The sequence below is a fragment of the Trachypithecus francoisi genome, unplaced genomic scaffold (genome assembly GCF_009764315.1).
Source record: "Trachypithecus francoisi isolate TF-2019V2 unplaced genomic scaffold, Tfra_2.0 Lachesis_group8, whole genome shotgun sequence".
Classification (NCBI taxonomy): Eukaryota; Metazoa; Chordata; class Mammalia; order Primates; family Cercopithecidae; genus Trachypithecus; species Trachypithecus francoisi.
The window spans coordinates 73,664,121-73,680,785 of NW_022681473.1; the positions used below are offsets into that span (position 1 = coordinate 73,664,121).

The window sequence follows — 16,665 nt, forward strand, 5'->3', positions numbered from 1 at the left end:
ATGCAGTGAAAGCACTGTAAGAGAAGGGATGCTCACACATTTTATTATCATACAACATTGATATTGAAATGCAGTTTCCCATCAATGTTCATAATTAATGCTTGACCACAGGAGAATTCTCCTTTGCAAAACTGAATAGGCTGTGAAGAACATGGCTCTGTTCTATACTTCAATATAGCTCTTACAGACCTGTGCTTAGAAGAAAAAAATCCCCAACTCTTGATATCAGCTCATGTAAGCATGGACCTTCTTTAGTCTAAAGAGGGTATTCATTTACCCTTCAGGTTTGGTAATCACCTGATAAAAACTACTGAAATTTCATCTGAACGGCACTACTAGCTTCCCCCAAATCAGCTGCTTGTTCTTTTGTTCTGTAATTACAAAGATATAATCACAGTGAATTACTGCAATTTTCAACATTCTGTCACCCTATTAGTCTGTGAGTTCTTCAAGGGCAAGGCTTGGGCCTGTTTCTTCTTGATTTTCTCAAATATCTCACCAGAGTGCTTGGTACATACTAGACATTCAGTAAATGCTTAGTTGAACAAATATATAAGAAGTTAATCTATCAAATCAATGACTGAATGAATGGATGAATGGTGCTTGTCCCCTGCAAAATCCTCCTTGAGCAGTCTAATTCTCTATGTAATAAGCAGGAATCTTTACCAAATGTGATCCATTGGTCAATAAAGGTTGCTGACTGACATCTTAAAAGCATACTTCAGTGGAATAAACATTTACCAGCACTGAAAGTCAGCAGAGAGATTAAATAAAGGATAAACATTGCTCGCTGTTTTTCTGGCAATAAAGGGGCATCTGGTCTGTGGCACAGGATACAGATGTGCTCTTCCTTTAAACTCTCTTATAATTGGCCAGAAGAAGGAAGTAAACAGAAATCCTAATGGAATTTAAGGGTCTCTGAGGGATTGAAATATATGCTGGGAAAAACAGCAGATTTCATTTGTATATATAAAGATAGATGTCTCAAGATGAGTAATCTAATGAAGGCTGACAAATGATACCTGAAGCAATCCTCTTTGTTTTTGGTTCTTGTTAGCCATGCCACCTTCCACGTCACAGCCAGACAAGGTAGCAATAGAATGAAAATCATTCTTTATAAGCAGTTCAATCCAAGGTCAAATTTAATGTCCGGCAAATATTCATCAGATAACACTAAGGCTATTTCAACTCCTGTGATGGATGAGCCACCAGAAAACCCCTCTGACCATGACTTTTGTCTAGACTTATTTTCATGAATGATAAAGACAAGGCGGAAAAGGACTTTTGTCAGTCAGACTAAAAGATGTGATTGAAACATATGTGACATTTCTGTTGAGGCAGGATGGTCTGGTAGTGCAGGAGATAGCCATTTAGGTTGCAGTCAAGAATCCTTCTCTTCCCAGACACATGACCTTGGAGAAGTCACTGGTCTTCTGTCACATCTGTAGACAGGATAAATAACTCTTACCCAGCCACCTTACAAAGCTGTTATTAGGATCAAATGGCATAATGTCCATGAGATGCCTTGTAAATTATAATGCACTATGTGAACATAATCCTGGTACCTTCATGGTGAACAGCAAAAAAGGGAGAAGAATAAAAGAGAAAAAGAAGAAAATGAATGGCAAATTAAGACTAAGAGAAAGGAGGAGGAGGAAGTTTCTGTAGAGAAGGCAGGGGAAAGGGAGAAAAGACAGAAAATAAAAAGGACCAAGGGAAGAGCTGGTAGAGGAGAAGGAAAGATGCAGCAGTGGCAATGGAAGATCTCATAACTCTGGCACATAGGCAGATAAATAAGCAAACAAACACATAAACATAAAACTGAAGGAACAGCAGAACTGGACAGCGATTTAGAAAATCACGTCTTTGTCAAGACCACAGAACACTGATAAGCAACTGGAAGACTCCATCAGACAGCCTCTTAGGAGGAGACAGCGAGTCAACCATGAGTCAGCCTCCTTATTATAAATTTCTAAATGGAAAGCTCTACTGAGTTCATGTTGTTCTCATCTGTGCTCTGCTCAGTCATACACTCAGACAGATTTGTAATCATTGTGCAGCCATTGATGACCCTTTCTTTGCCTAGTCAAGGTCTAGTCGTCATTCAGATGAGAGCCTTCCATGACTTCCCTGACCACCCTGACAAAGTCAGATGCCCTATTATAGGTACACAGGGCATCGTAGTCCCCCCTACCTCTTTTTTTTTTCCCCACAGAGCTTGACACAGTAACAGATTCATATTTATTTGTGTGATTATTCAATTAATGTCTTATTTTCTCCCACAGACTGAGGGCAGAGTCAATGTCTGCTTTGCTCATCATTATATTCCTAATTGAATTTATTGGTTGGCATCATCGTAAACAGAATCAAGTTAAAAAAGGACAGTATTCAAAGAGAGGTAGTGATGCAAATATAAAGAAGAGGTTGGTGCTGGGGCTACAATTAGAAAGTTTGGGACTGATAAAATCTTTTTGATAGTTTAAGCAACTAAATCTTGTCATGGAATAATGGTTCTAGTTTTCATTTTCATAACAGACTTATGACTGGGTGCTTTTTTACTCTTCGTTGGTTAATTCAACATATTAACTAGCTCTTTAGTGACATCTCAGTCAGTGTCATGGGTGAGCATATTATTATTAGCATTAATAACTATGAGTACTGATGAAGAGGGGCACTTTTCTAGTTGGATGTTCTGTAGCACACTGTTTTGGGTATGTTTAATTATATAACAATGAGGAGAAAGTTTATTCACAATTACTTTGAGACCATTTTTAAGCCCATTTAGTAAAACTTTAAAAAGTTTTCAAGGAAGATATGCACAATATGATAAGTAATCATGTTGGAACTCATCTACGTCCAGAAAATAGGAAGTATTTAAAAAATAAACATCCCTAACTTCAATTGCCCAGTGGATTCTGTGGCAGCCCTACAAGGTCAATACTACTGGCACTGAACAGCCCTCAGTATGTGAGGCCACTGAACAGGGCAACCCAAGAATTCTCATAACCAGACTCCCGACCTGTGACTTCTGAGCTTCTTCCTAGTCCTGCTGGACAAACCAGAAGCATATAGTTTGGAGATATTATTCTTCCATTTCTTCTAATTCAGTACATTTCAAGGCAAGTAGAATCACGATACAAGTTTATTCCTCATTTATTAACATTTTTATTTGAAACTAGATTTTTGACAATGATTCTGGTTAACAAAAAACTCCAAAACTTCAGAAATCAAACTGAGCTCTACTTTGTATTTTAATGTCTTACTTAGGCCTCCAGGTTGGCCAGCTTGTAATAACAAAACACATGCAAGTTTGGGGAGGTATGAGAGGGTAGTGACTTAAAAATGTGGTCTCAAATCTCAGTTCTGCTACTTAACTTCTCCAAGCTTTAGTGTCTTCATCCATAAAGAGGGTTAAATGTGCCTATAATTGTTATCAGAGCAAAATGAGAGCCACATAAAACACAACACATATCAGTTACTATTAAATTAAAATAAAATATACAATATTTAATGTTATATTTTAGCCCTTAAATATAGAAACAATATTATTTTTGAACTTTAGAGTCTATGGGTTTGCAATGCCTGCTTTAATGATAGAGTACTCTGTATTCTTCGATCTATGTTTTTTTGTTTCTTCATTTTAAGGAAGGCTTTCTTTTATGGAACAATAATGATAGTGGATAATGTCTATACAAGTCTTTACCTGGAAAAATACAAATCTAGATTTTCTATGTCATCTTGCAAAATAGTTTTGCTATTTTACTAGTCCTTGAAATTCCACATTTGGAAACTTCTGTCTGTTCTAAACAAGAATCAATGGTTTGTTTATGTATTAATTTATTTTTATACAGTTGTAATTTGAAAAGCAAATGGCAACAGAAATCCAGTACCTGTGAGAGAATTAGAACTCATGTCTTCATAGCCCTTAAATCTTTCCTAGCTCTCCACAGTCTCAGCATTTTTTCAACACTGGTAAATTTGGGAGACTCCTTAAAGTTTGCTGTGATGACACCTTTTATATTTTAAGCTCTACACATGTGAGGAAAAAGATTATAAAGCCCAGAAAGGATGTCTTATGGAGCAAGGGAATGGAAAAAAAAAATCTGTTCACCATTTGAAATGAGGCTAAGGAAAAGGAGCTGAAAGCTCAAGCAGGAGGAGAGGTGCAAATTCCAGGGACACAAGGAAAAATGAAAAGGAAGCACGTGATGCTTAACCTATGGGGGATAGCGATGACCTGGAGGAATTTGCTGCTCTGATAGATTCCTAATGAATCCCCTGGTTTTTAAACTCTGAAGATCTACCTCCACCACCCAGGGACGGAAGGAGGGCCTGTAAACTTTTTGAATCCTTCCAAACAGCTAAGATGTTTTTAGCAGGTGACCTGGCAGCATTAATAAAGTTGGGACTCTCAACCAGAGCTTTCTCACCCAGAACTTTCTTATTAGGAGGCAGGTCTGTCTTTATTGGACTATAAATCACAAACAGAAATTTTTCTGGGGGGAGCAGTTTGATTTCTTCTGATCATTTCTAAAAATCAAATGGGTGCTCATCCCCTTACTTTTCCCATATTCTTTTTAAATAAACTCTTCAGCTGGCAGGAAAGCAAAATAAAGAGAATGACACATACATATAAATACACATATACATATATGTGTATATATACATATATGTGTATATATACACATATACATATATACACACATAAACATACACATACAATAATATATATTATTTTAATACATTCTAAAAATAGACAAAAATAAGTCTAAGTGATAGAGTCACTTAAATATCTGTGATAAGCAAAGGCTCAGGTTTTTGACCAGTGACCCTAGCAACTAATAGCCTGAAAAAAAAAAAATCTCTTCCAAGTTTCAAAAAATACTATTATAATTCAGTATATTAATCAGCATGTCAACCCCTCCCTGCCCCCAACACTACTTAGCACTACTTTTGAAGGTCAGGGTGTGCTGAAGGAAGTTGAGCATTCATGCTGATTACAAATCCTGAGGTATAGATGGGTGTCTGTGTATGTGGATAGAGATAACTCAAGCCAACTAGCTCAAAGAACCAGCTACCCAGAGCCCAATAGTCCCTTAAAAGTTTATGCTCCATATCTAGGAATATTCCTAGAAGTCCATAAGCCAAAATTTTGTCTCCGAAATGTTAGATTTGGAAGGCATCTAATACCTTGTTTATTTAATTCAACCTGATCACTTCGTATATGAGATAACAGACATCTTGCCAAAATCACACAGTAAGAAATGGTAGATCTGGGTTCTATGTCCTGATTCAAAGATGACCTGTTGATTTTCAGATCACATTCTGCCATGACCATATATTTTGGAACCAAATATCTGAGTACTTGGAGGAAAAAGACTGAGTCTTTTAGGTCAGCATCATCCTGGGAAATTTGAAGCACATTAGCTATAAAACAAGAGCTTTTCCCATCCAGGCAAAAGGAGCAGAGAACAAGAGAGGGAATAATTCCATTAGAGGTCCTGCTTCCAGATGTTCCTTGGAAAGGTTACCTGAGCTCAGGCTTAGAAAAAGAGAGTCTCCCCAGCCCCAGTGGGACCATGGTTTCATGAGCCTAGAGCAGTCTTAAAATGTGGGAAGGGTGTCTCTTGTGCCAAACAGTGGCACATGGCTATCCTATGGAGTTAGGCCTGTCCTGGTGAGAAAGTACAATAGCAGCATCATTACAAACCAGTTAACTTGAAAGGATGGGTTCCCTTAGATCTGTTTGTAAGTAAAACTACTTTTTTTGTTGTTGTTTGTTTGACACTCATATGCTTCTGGATTTGGGAGAGATTTTTGGTGCGGTTAGTTAGACCAACTATTTATTCCATAAAGGATGCCTTGAAGAATTTCACTGAAGATGGTCATTTAGTTTCCTGTTAAGTGCTACTTATAAAGGGTGGCCAACACCTTCCAGGGCAGCTATTTTGCCAATGTGAAAATACTACTATGCTACTAGAATTTTTACTAGAAAATTCTGCCGTTAAGTATGCCACTAAATGATCTTGTAAGGTAACATAAAGTGCCTTCTCCTAGATGAAAGAAAGCTTTCTGAGTAGCTGAAGATACTTTTTAGTCTTAGCAGTGTTAAGAAAATGCATCTAGGTTTTAGCTGAAGATACTTTTTAGTCTTAGCAGTGTTAAGAAAATCCATCTAGGTTTTTGCACATGATTTTCTTTTCCATTTTTTAACCTCTACCTTGCTGCAGACACATCCCTCAAAATTCAATTTGTGCCACCTCCCCTGAGAATTCTCCCTTCCTTTCCAGAGGCAAATGCTTTTAACCATTTCAGCTTTTAAAAAATTTGTATACATTTAAGAGATACAGTGCAATTTTGTTACATGGCCATATTCCACAATGGTGAAGCCTGTGCTTTTAGTGTATCCATCATCAGAATAATGTACATTTTACCCACCAAGTAATTTCTCATCGTCCAACCTCCTCCCAGTATTTCACTCTATTGAGTCTCCAACGTCTATCATTTCACACTCTATGTCCATGTGTATATATTATTTAGCTCCCATTTATAAGTGAGAACATGTGGCACTCATCTGTTTCTGAACTGTTTCACTTAAGATAATGGCCTCCAGTTCCATGCATGTTGCTGAAAATGACATGATTTCATTATTTTTATGGCTGAATAGTATTCCATTGTGTATATATACCACATTTCATTCATCCAGTCATTCGTTGATAGGCACTTAGGTTGATTAGGCTTTTTAACAGAAACGTTTGAAGTTAAGCGAGAAAACACGAAACTGTGCCCCAGACTAGCACACTGTGAAGGGCTCGACTATGGGCGCCAACTCTTAAACTAGCTCATCTAAGTGCTACAGAAGAGTGATTCAATTTCTTCCGAGAAGAAACGTCTTTTTTCTTTTTTGTATGCAGAGGTGTGCACACTAACGGGAGGACTCTTCATTCCTATTCCTATTCTCAGACTCTGCTTTCCATCCCATCTGTTGTCACTACCCTAACGTCTCTGAGTTTTCCGGGTTTGGCTAGGCAGATCTGCTCTCTGCTGAGCTGTAGGCCCCTTCACATAGTGCTACTGCACTGTGGTAGGGCTTCTTGTGGGTGGCATCCTGGGAAACATAACCCCATGAAATGCCATTCTAATAGAATGCAATGTAAAAGGTGCCCCCTGGAGTTGTACAGCTCTGCTTCCACAGGTGATCAAAGGCTGAGATTACTTTGTTTTTCGCCAATCAATACCCTTCCATCAGCTTTCTGTTGCAAAGAAATGTAATGAACCCATTTGGCCTTTGATGTTCCCTTCTATTTCCTTGATCACTATGAGATGGTCCTTTTTAAAAAAATATTATTATCACATTAGTTTCCTTTAGGGTCTCAGGAGGAAGAGGAGATTAAGGTGTGGGCCGTGTCTGTCAATTTCAAACTGAAACACAGAACTTATTCTGCTAATGGGAGTATTATTCTTCCTCATTTTGTCTGGTATAGTTATAGATGATTCAGATATCAATTTAAAAGCAGCAGTGACTCTATGGTAGAGGACTCAATTAGACAGTTTTGTTGTCTCAATGGATCAAATTAACTGGAAATCTGAAATATCTCCACTTATTTTATGTCAAGTAAATAGCAACTGGGGTGAAAACTATATAAACATATGGCCTTTTAAACTACATTCGTTTAAAAAATATCCTATGTAGTTGCTTTTCACAAAAGCATTAGGAAGGAGAGTTTTGAAATAATGGAATTTGCAATTTCAGTTGATTGCCTACACTCAGCAGTATAACACTTTAATGGGAAACCTGCTAAAGACCCATTGGCCTATATAAGATGAAAAATAACTTTCCCACTATGTGTTCAGTCACAGTGATTATGTGCCACATTATCTCTTCATCTGACAACCAGCTGGGTATGTATAGCACACATTTTTCTGTTCTGGACTTTGTAGAGGATTACTGAACTTTTGCCTTCTAAATATTTCAGTAATGCAAAGTTATTTCTATCTCAAATATTTTATTTTATATCCAGAAGTGTTTTACAGAAACAAATACACATAAACGTATTTAAAAGCAAGTGTTCAAAGTAAGTCTTCAAACTAATCTAGCCTATAAAAATAAATTTTGTCCTTTTCAGAACACCTAGACTAAATGTATATTTAACTAGTACTTATTGAGGGTCCAATATGTACCTGCCACTTTTATTTTTTAAAATTGGTGAGTTTGGGCTAGGTATGGTGGCTCACACCTGTAACCCCAGCACTGGGAGGTCGAGGAGGGCGGATCACAAGGTCAGGTGTTTGAGACCAGCCTGGCAAATGTGGTGAAACCCCATCTCTACTAAAAATACAAAAAGTAGCCAGGTGTGGTGGTATGTGCTTGTAGTCCCAGCTATTTGGGGGGCTGAGGCCAGAGAATCGCTTGAACCCGGAAAGTGGAGGTTGCACTGAGCCGAGATCACTCCACTTCACTTCAATCTGGGTGACAGAGAGAGACTCCATCCCCCCCCCCCAAAAAAAGGTGAGTTTGATACTATTTTCCCTTTTATTGTTGAGGAAACCCATGCTTAGAGAGGTGGAGGTCCTTGATCAACAGCATATGGCAGAGGCGAGGATTCAAACCAAATTCTTCGACTCTAGAGTAAGTTTTCTTCCATTCTTACAGAGAATAGAATATATTGTGTTATTCACTAGATATAAGGCAAATATGCTAGTTGGGACAATAGATCACTATGAAGTTTATACAGTTTGCTATTTTTTTATAAAAGGAATCACTCTGGTATTTTGAAGTTAGGGTAACACGTTTACATTTTTGGCCTCATCAGAGAAGAAGAAATGGTGATTATATCAATTACAGAGTTCCTTTAACTAAAGTGGAAAACAGTGGAAATTGAAAAAAATGCTTTGGTCAAATTGCTAATAAGCTTTTGCTAATAAAAAGAAAGAAAACAAAAGTTTGGAGATAGCCTTAGAAGAAAATGCCATTATTTATCACAGCTGGAGGAAGTCTACTTTGTGCTGATGGCCAAAATGTGAAATGACAGCCACCCTGAGCCCTGCCAAGAGAAGTCTTCAAAAGGAATAATAAAGTAAGGTAGAGACAGTGGTCAAATTAGTCCCCACACCCTTACCTCTACTGCAAACAACACCTCAGCTACATAGTATGCACATGGACCTCCAGTACCATCCCTAACAGCAGGTTATTGATTCTATTTAATGATTTTTAAGGATACAGTTATTCTAGTTCTTCATTTTTTTTTTTTTTCACACTTAGGAAATTCTACACGATGTCTAACTTAGCCTGAATGTGGTTTATGAATTGTACAACCTGTGCTCTCCACCTCAATAAAGTCTTTCATACCACATTATAGGGGACAGAGCCACACAGTGGAGTCAGGCTTGATTTCAAGTCCAGGCTATGCCACTTTCTGTACAAGTACACTTGGGAAAGTTACTTAACCTCTCTGAGAATCAAGATTCAGAAAAAAAAGATACCTATCTTCTAGGACTACTTTAGAAATAAAATCAGGTAAGACAGGTGATATGGTTTGGCTCTGTGTCCCCACGTAAATCTCATCTTGAATTGTACTCCTATAATTCCCATGTGTTGTGGGAGGGACCTGGTGGGAGACAACTGAGTCATGGGGCGGTTTCTCCCATACTGTTTTCATGATGGTGAATAAGTCTCACGAGATCTGATGGTTTTATTAGGGGAAACCTGTTTTGCTCGGCTCTCATTCTCTTTCTTGCTGCCATGTAAGAAGTGCCTTCTGCCATCCACCATGATTGTGAGGCCTCCCTAGCCCACATGGAAATGCAACTCCATTAAACCTCTTTCTTTTGTAAGTTGCTCAGGCTTGGGTATGTCTTTATCAGCAGTGTGAAAATGGACTAATACAACAGGTGATTGGTAGATAAATAAATAGAGCCTGGCACCTAATTAGCACTCAGTAAATGTTTTTTTTTTCTTCCCTTGGAGGAATATTTATGAATTTGTACTGTTGGGCAAATATCCATGTACGCTTCAGTCCTCAGCTCAAGAGTTACATCTTTTTAGGAACCAACCTGACCTGCTCCCCAGTTCTCTTTTGATGCCCATTTACAGTTAGGTATCCCTCCTGGATTCTCCATTAATCCCTTACGCATATCTCCTATAGAGTGTAATGCTTACACTGTATCACAAATATGTGTTTGTATTTCTATCATTTGTACTAGACAATGAAGCCCTCTGGAGGGAAAGAAGAAATCTTATTTGACTTATTGAACCTAGTACCTTGCACAGTGCTTGGCACATAATGTGAGTTTCCTAGATATTTGCTGATTAAAAGAAAAAAGAGAGAGAGTGTGTGAGAGAGAGAGAGAGAAAAGAGTGAGGAGGGAGGGAAGGAAAGAAAGAAAGAGAGAGGACAAAAGAAAGAAAGAAAAGAGAGAAAGAAGGAAAGAAAGAAAGGAAAAGGAAGGAAGGAAGGAAAAAAGGAAGGAAGGAAAGAAGGAAGGAAGGAAAAAAGGAAGGAAAGGAAGGAAGGAAAGGAAGGAAGGAAGGGGAGAAGGAAGGATAGAAGGGAGGAAGGAAGGAAAAAAGGGAGGGAGGGAGCGAGGGAGGGAAAGAGAAAGAGAAACAGAGACAGGGAGAGAAAGGAAAACTTTATATTCCAAGGTTGCACAGTTTAAGAGGTTCTTTATTATTATCTTACCCTTCCAGGGAGATGGCCCGTTGGAGAGTCACTGAAGGCTGACGAGTTGTGGTGCTATGTTGGGAATGACTGCAAGAAAAGACAGAAGAAATGCACATCATTTATTTGAAATGTTTTTGAACATTTTAATCAGTCCTATTGTCAAGAACCAATCTTGAAAGAAATACAGTAGAGATTAAATATTTGTTGATAAGTAGAACCCTCCACCAAAATATAGTACTCTACCAGATAAGAGTTAATTTTTTTATAATTTGATTTTAATATGTATTACTCAAAAGTAAGCTTTTAATGATAGGTAAACATTAAAATGAACAAACATATTTGAAAAAGGTAATTTTTTGCCTTTGGAATGAGATAATATAGAGCATAAAACATACATTTATTTATGATGCAATGTATTTTTTTAAGCTGCAGAATAATTTTTTCCAACAAAGTTTTACACAGAACCTAATCTGTAAATCAGAGAAGTTGTATTTAATTAGTATAGATGTATTTATTAGTTCAAATTTGCAACACTTAGTTGTAAAATTAGTAACAATTGAGCTATTTGGTGAACACAAAACTTGAAAAATGAGACTTCCAGCTGCATATCAATCTTCAAATTTAATGTAGTTCTAGATTTTGATTACCTGTAACAAGAAAAGACTAATTTTGTAGATAAACAATAGAAATAAAATGATAATATCTATCATTTATTGAGGTCTTAAACACTTTCCTGTTTTTAAACTTTTATGTCTTTTATTTCTCATAAATTTAGGAGGTATGTCCCATTCAACAGATAAAGAAATTGAGATACAGAGAGGATGAGAAAGTTGTTCAGAATCACATGGTAACTTCCTATGCTTGAAATGGCATTGAGACTGTTTGATTTTAGAGTCATTTTAAATTCTTATAACAAGTTTTCACATTTTTAAGAATTCATCTCGTAATCTTAGAATATTCTTTTTTTTTTTTTTTGAGACGGAGTCTCGCCCTGTCACCCAGGCTGGAGTGTAGTGACACGATCTCAGCTTACTGCAACCTCCACCTCCCTGGTTCAAGCGATTCTTCTGCCTCAGCCTCCCGAGTCACCAGAACCACAGGTGCATGTCACCAAGCCCGGCTAATTTTTGCAGTTTTGGTAGAGATGGGGTTCCACTATGTTGGCCAGGCTGATCTTGAACTCCTGACCTTGTGATCTACCCTCCTCGGCCTCCCAAAGTGCTGGGATAACAGGCGTGAGCCACCGTGCCCGGCCTAGAATATTCTTTAGAAAGAGACGGCAAGATAATCTTTCATCTGAGATAGGCACAATAATAATAATTCAACAGCCAACTCTATTGAATGTGTAATTTTAGTTTATAGTATTAGGTTAAATATTTTGGTTGAAATACTAGTTACATATGCCTATAATATATGAACAAGTGTATATATACATATATGTATAAAAGAAACCTGAGTCTAGGATTTCTCAGTACAAACATGGCAAATGCTGACATTGCCACAGAGAATCAAGCTATAGGCTGCAGAGTCTTTCATTCAGAATGTAGGTCACCATAGGTGGGAAGAGGTGATTTTCTGCGATAAGTAGATAATATTTGTCTAAGGTTAAGGGTACAGAATTTTGAGACCATAGCTGAAACCTAGAGAATGATATTCAAGTTAAAGACTGTGCTTCTTCAAGTTAAAGATTGTGTTTCCTGGTATCCCTCGCAGTGCCAAGATATTCATTGATCATGTTTTCAATTGACTAGTTGAAAAGCATCATAGCATTCAGGACTTGGACTATGTAGCCAGACTGCCTGGCTCAACCACATATACCAATGTAACCTTGTATAAATTACTTAAATCTCTCTGTATGTCAGCTTCTCATAAGACTAGGATAGTAACAGCACTTTACTCACAGGGTTATTATAAGAATTAAATGAATACAGTATTTAGAACAATGACTATCACATGGTAAAGCTATATAAGCATTCATTAAATAAATAAACCAATACGATTTAGTAGAGGGTATACTTTGAGATGTTTAGTACCAAATAAGAATAATTACTGTATTTAGACCACTTCAGTTAGTCACACAGTCAGTGCCACAAGGTGTATATTTCTGTATATAACTTTAGTGATAAATATCAAATTAAAATATATTTTCTATTATAAAAATATCATACATTTACAACATATAAAATAAAATAAAGCATTTTTTATTACAAAAATAATATAAAATTACTGGAAATAAAAATGAGAAATTAAAAAATATTCATCTATAGTCCTATTACCTTCTTTCACATTTTACTGAGTTATCTAATGTAGTTCTTATAGGAGTCCTATAAGGTAGACATAAGTATTCCCATATACAAGAAAACAAAACACATAGAACTTAAAATAATTTTCAGAAATCAACAGCTTACAAATGTGGAGCCAGAGTCCAAACTAAAGCTTATCTTACTGCCAAGTGTGTGTACTTTCCATTCTATCTTACTGACTCTCTACATGTCCACATGTATTTCACATAGTTGTACATATATACAGAAACATATGTAACTTCATATCCTCTGCTTTTCCTAACATTACAATTGAAGCATTTCTCATAGGGTCTCTGTCATTATTTTGGTGTTACATAACGTTACTTCCTATGAAGACATAATTACTTAGCCATCTTTGATAGTTGGATATTTGGGTGATGTTTATTGTTTTAATATAAACAGTGCTGCAATGAACATGTTGGTATCAATTACTTTTTTCTTATTCTACAATTTCTTTTATATGCATTTCCCAAAATGGAAACACTTATTAGTTTCTTGATTTATGTTATTAATTACTTTTCAAAAGCTCTGTACCATTTTATTGCTTCTAAAAATGTGTATCTGTACCAGTTTCCCCACAGTCTTGCAAGCACGGACATTATAACTTTTAAAACACTCTAACAATTTAATAGATGAAAAATGATGCTTCAAATTTGTAATGAGCATTTCTTTGTCTATTAGTGAGAATGACCATTTTTTTCCATATGCTTATTGGCTAATTATATATCTTTTGTGCAAAATGTCTAATCCTTTCCTTTACCATTTGTTTTCCACTGGTCTAGAAAGTACCAACAGTTCTTAGGCAAAGATCAATGATCTTTGGTCACTAACCAAGATTAATAAGTAACTGTAATTTCTGATAGCTTTCTCACCATTAGCTCAGCCCACAAAATTAAAACAAAAAAATTCAGTAATCTCACTTCACTTATAATTACCTTATAACTAATTACTTTGCTATTCTACTGTATTCCAATAACATCCTCTTGAAAGTTTTAGTGACAAAGTAAATGCAAATGGAACCATGAGGTGCTCAGAGAATTTGACTCCTTTTATATTGCACATGCAAGGTTAGCCAGTTTCTCCTAGCCTGTAAATTTGGAACAGAGTCTTTTCTAAAATGTAATTATTCTTTTACTCTCTTCTAAGACAAATACAGTGAACTAATATAAATACAGTCAAGATCTGTGGACACAATGAATTTTTGTTATTCCCAAATATAATAGTAATGTCCAAGCCATACTTGCAGGAGGGATACTTGCAGTGGATGTTTGGACCTACCTGATGGTGATTACAACTGGTATTTTAAAGAACACCAAACATTTTCCCCTTTGGACCAAGTAGGTTATATACTTTCCACATTATTGGCTGCATAAACAATGTGGTGTAGAGTTACCATCGCTAAGAAATTACAGGTAACCACTTCCCGTCTCTTTCACCTCCTCAGGAAGAGAGGCCAGTCAGATGGAATTCTGAGAATTGCTGTAGAAAGAACCAAGGGAGGAACTCACAGCTAAAACATGCTGCTCTGTGCTACCATCTCATTTTCCTACATATCCATAACAGCACCCAGAGCTATGAATCACTTAGATTTATTCACATGCCTATTTCTCCTATAAAGTCATGTGTGCTTTCAGAGCAAGGTATTGGGTTTCTTCATCTATACATTCTCAACCCGGGGTTGACACACAAAAGACCCTCCATCAATGTCTTTTTGAATGATGAATACCATGGATTGAATTCCATCTATCTGTAAGGCCCCCATGACTTCTCACTTTGAAATTTTGCAAGAGCATCAAGAATTGGGTTTCATCCCCATTTTCAAGAGAAATTAAATTAAGGCCCAGATCTCCCAGCTAGTAGATGGCACAAGTAGAACCCAGATTTGCCAGCTCCAAAGTGCTTGCTCCTCTGAGACAAACCATATTGTCTTATAAAAAGTTGAAATCAAAGCTCTGTGACTGGTCTATATAGAGCACCTGAAACACTCTGTTAGAAAATACTGAACTCCCACTGGGTAACACTGACAAGTTCTTTTTTTCTTTGGTATAAAATACCACCCATTACTTTTACTATGTATGCTCAACTTCCATGTCAGTGGCTTTTGAAGATCATTTTTATGAAGATCACTTAATAAAGGAACTTCTCTGTCACATCCACACCACCTCATTAGTAAGTCCTGAACATTTATCAAGATTTAAGTGACAATGAATAGTGAGTGGGTAGAAAGAGCATGAGGGAGATTCAGCATCATGCTACAACATGAATGCTGGAGAAGAAGTCCCCTGTCATCTGGTAGAAAACCTGTGGCACCAATTTCCTAGTTAGGTAGCTTGGCTGAGGTACTAAATCAGGCAACTGTAGAGATAAATATTACTAAACCTTCTTAAGAGCCAAAGAGAGGTATCAGCCCTATTGCCTGTCCAAATCATGCTGTCATTAAATAAAATTGAGCAAGAGCACAATAGAGTTTCCTTTCCAAGAACTCTCTGAGTTTTCCAAGTAAGAGACTCCAAACTGTTGCCTAAGAAATGAAATTTGAATGGTGCTGAAAGATGCATTCCTATTGCTGTGCTTAATTAAGAAATTTTTGAGCATCTGAATTGAAATAGTTCCATTATACATGGAACACAAAGGTCCTAGCTGGTGGTAACAAATGGCTTTTACATTTTCTCTTTCTCTGAGGCAATGAGAGGCAGGATGAATGGTTTTTCCAACATGTTGTAATATTAAAACTATGCTATTTTAATGGACAGCACAAAAGATTTTTTGTGTACTTTATTAATTGATAACATAAAGTTACTTAATGTGACTTGTAAAGTCACGTTAGTCATTAACGTATCTCCTTATGGATATTCAATATTGTCTATTTTTTCATTTCTAATGAACTTGCATTTATCCATGTCATATTCAACTCTTCATCTCTCTCTTACATATTTGTATCAATCATTTATTTAATCTACCTTAATATTTCTTTCTTGTCTTTTTCTGTCTACTTTCCTTCTCTCTTAATGTAGTGCATGCATTAAATTGTCACTATTCTTAAAAAGACGAGTATGTCTTGGATATCCAATCAATACCTCAAATTTAACATAATCAAAACATCATCATCTTCCCACATGAAACTGGATAGTCCTCCTGTTGTTTCACTGACACTTAACATGAAGTGTCTTGTATAATTATTTATATGTTGCAGTTATACCCAATTAATGTTAATTGGAAACTTATTATACACCAGGGATTGTGTTAGGTGCTTGGGATGATTCATTCCTCAATATTGTAGTACTCAATAAATATCTGATAATAAAGAGAATGGTGAAAGCAAATAAATCATTTAGCCCATGTCCAAATAACATGGATAGCATTTTTCAATAAATCCTCAGGCATATTTAATTGGCAAACTATCTAAGCTATGTTTGGAAGAATATATACGTATTTTAAAGTATGACAAAGGAAAACAAGACATTTTGAGAATCTAGAAGAGCATGATGAAGATCATGAAGGGTCAAAAATATGTCGTGTGCTCTGGAAACTTGAGTGTCTTGGCTTGGCCAGAGCAGAGTGGCCAGGGGTAAGGTCAGGAAGCTGGCTGGGGACGGGCAATGAGGGGCAATGAATACCTTGCCAAGGTCTGGTCTTACATCTGTTGGTAATGGTGAGCTCTCCAAGGTTATTAAGTGGGGGGAATAAGAGGGTCAAGA

At 36.7% G+C, this 16,665-nt stretch overlaps 1 protein-coding gene across 8 annotated transcripts in view; it reads right to left on the bottom strand.

Annotated features, from left to right (window-relative positions):
- Nucleotides 1–16,665, bottom strand: part of DLG2 (discs large MAGUK scaffold protein 2) — a 1,315,102-nt gene that overhangs the window by 423,318 nt on the left and 875,119 nt on the right. For all 8 annotated transcript variants that reach the window (XM_033207409.1, XM_033207408.1, XM_033207419.1 and 5 more), the window contains one exon: nt 10,683–10,751. In XM_033207409.1, the coding sequence (XP_033063300.1) occupies nt 10,683–10,751 (69 nt within the window). The remainder of the gene's footprint in view (nt 1–10,682; nt 10,752–16,665) is intronic.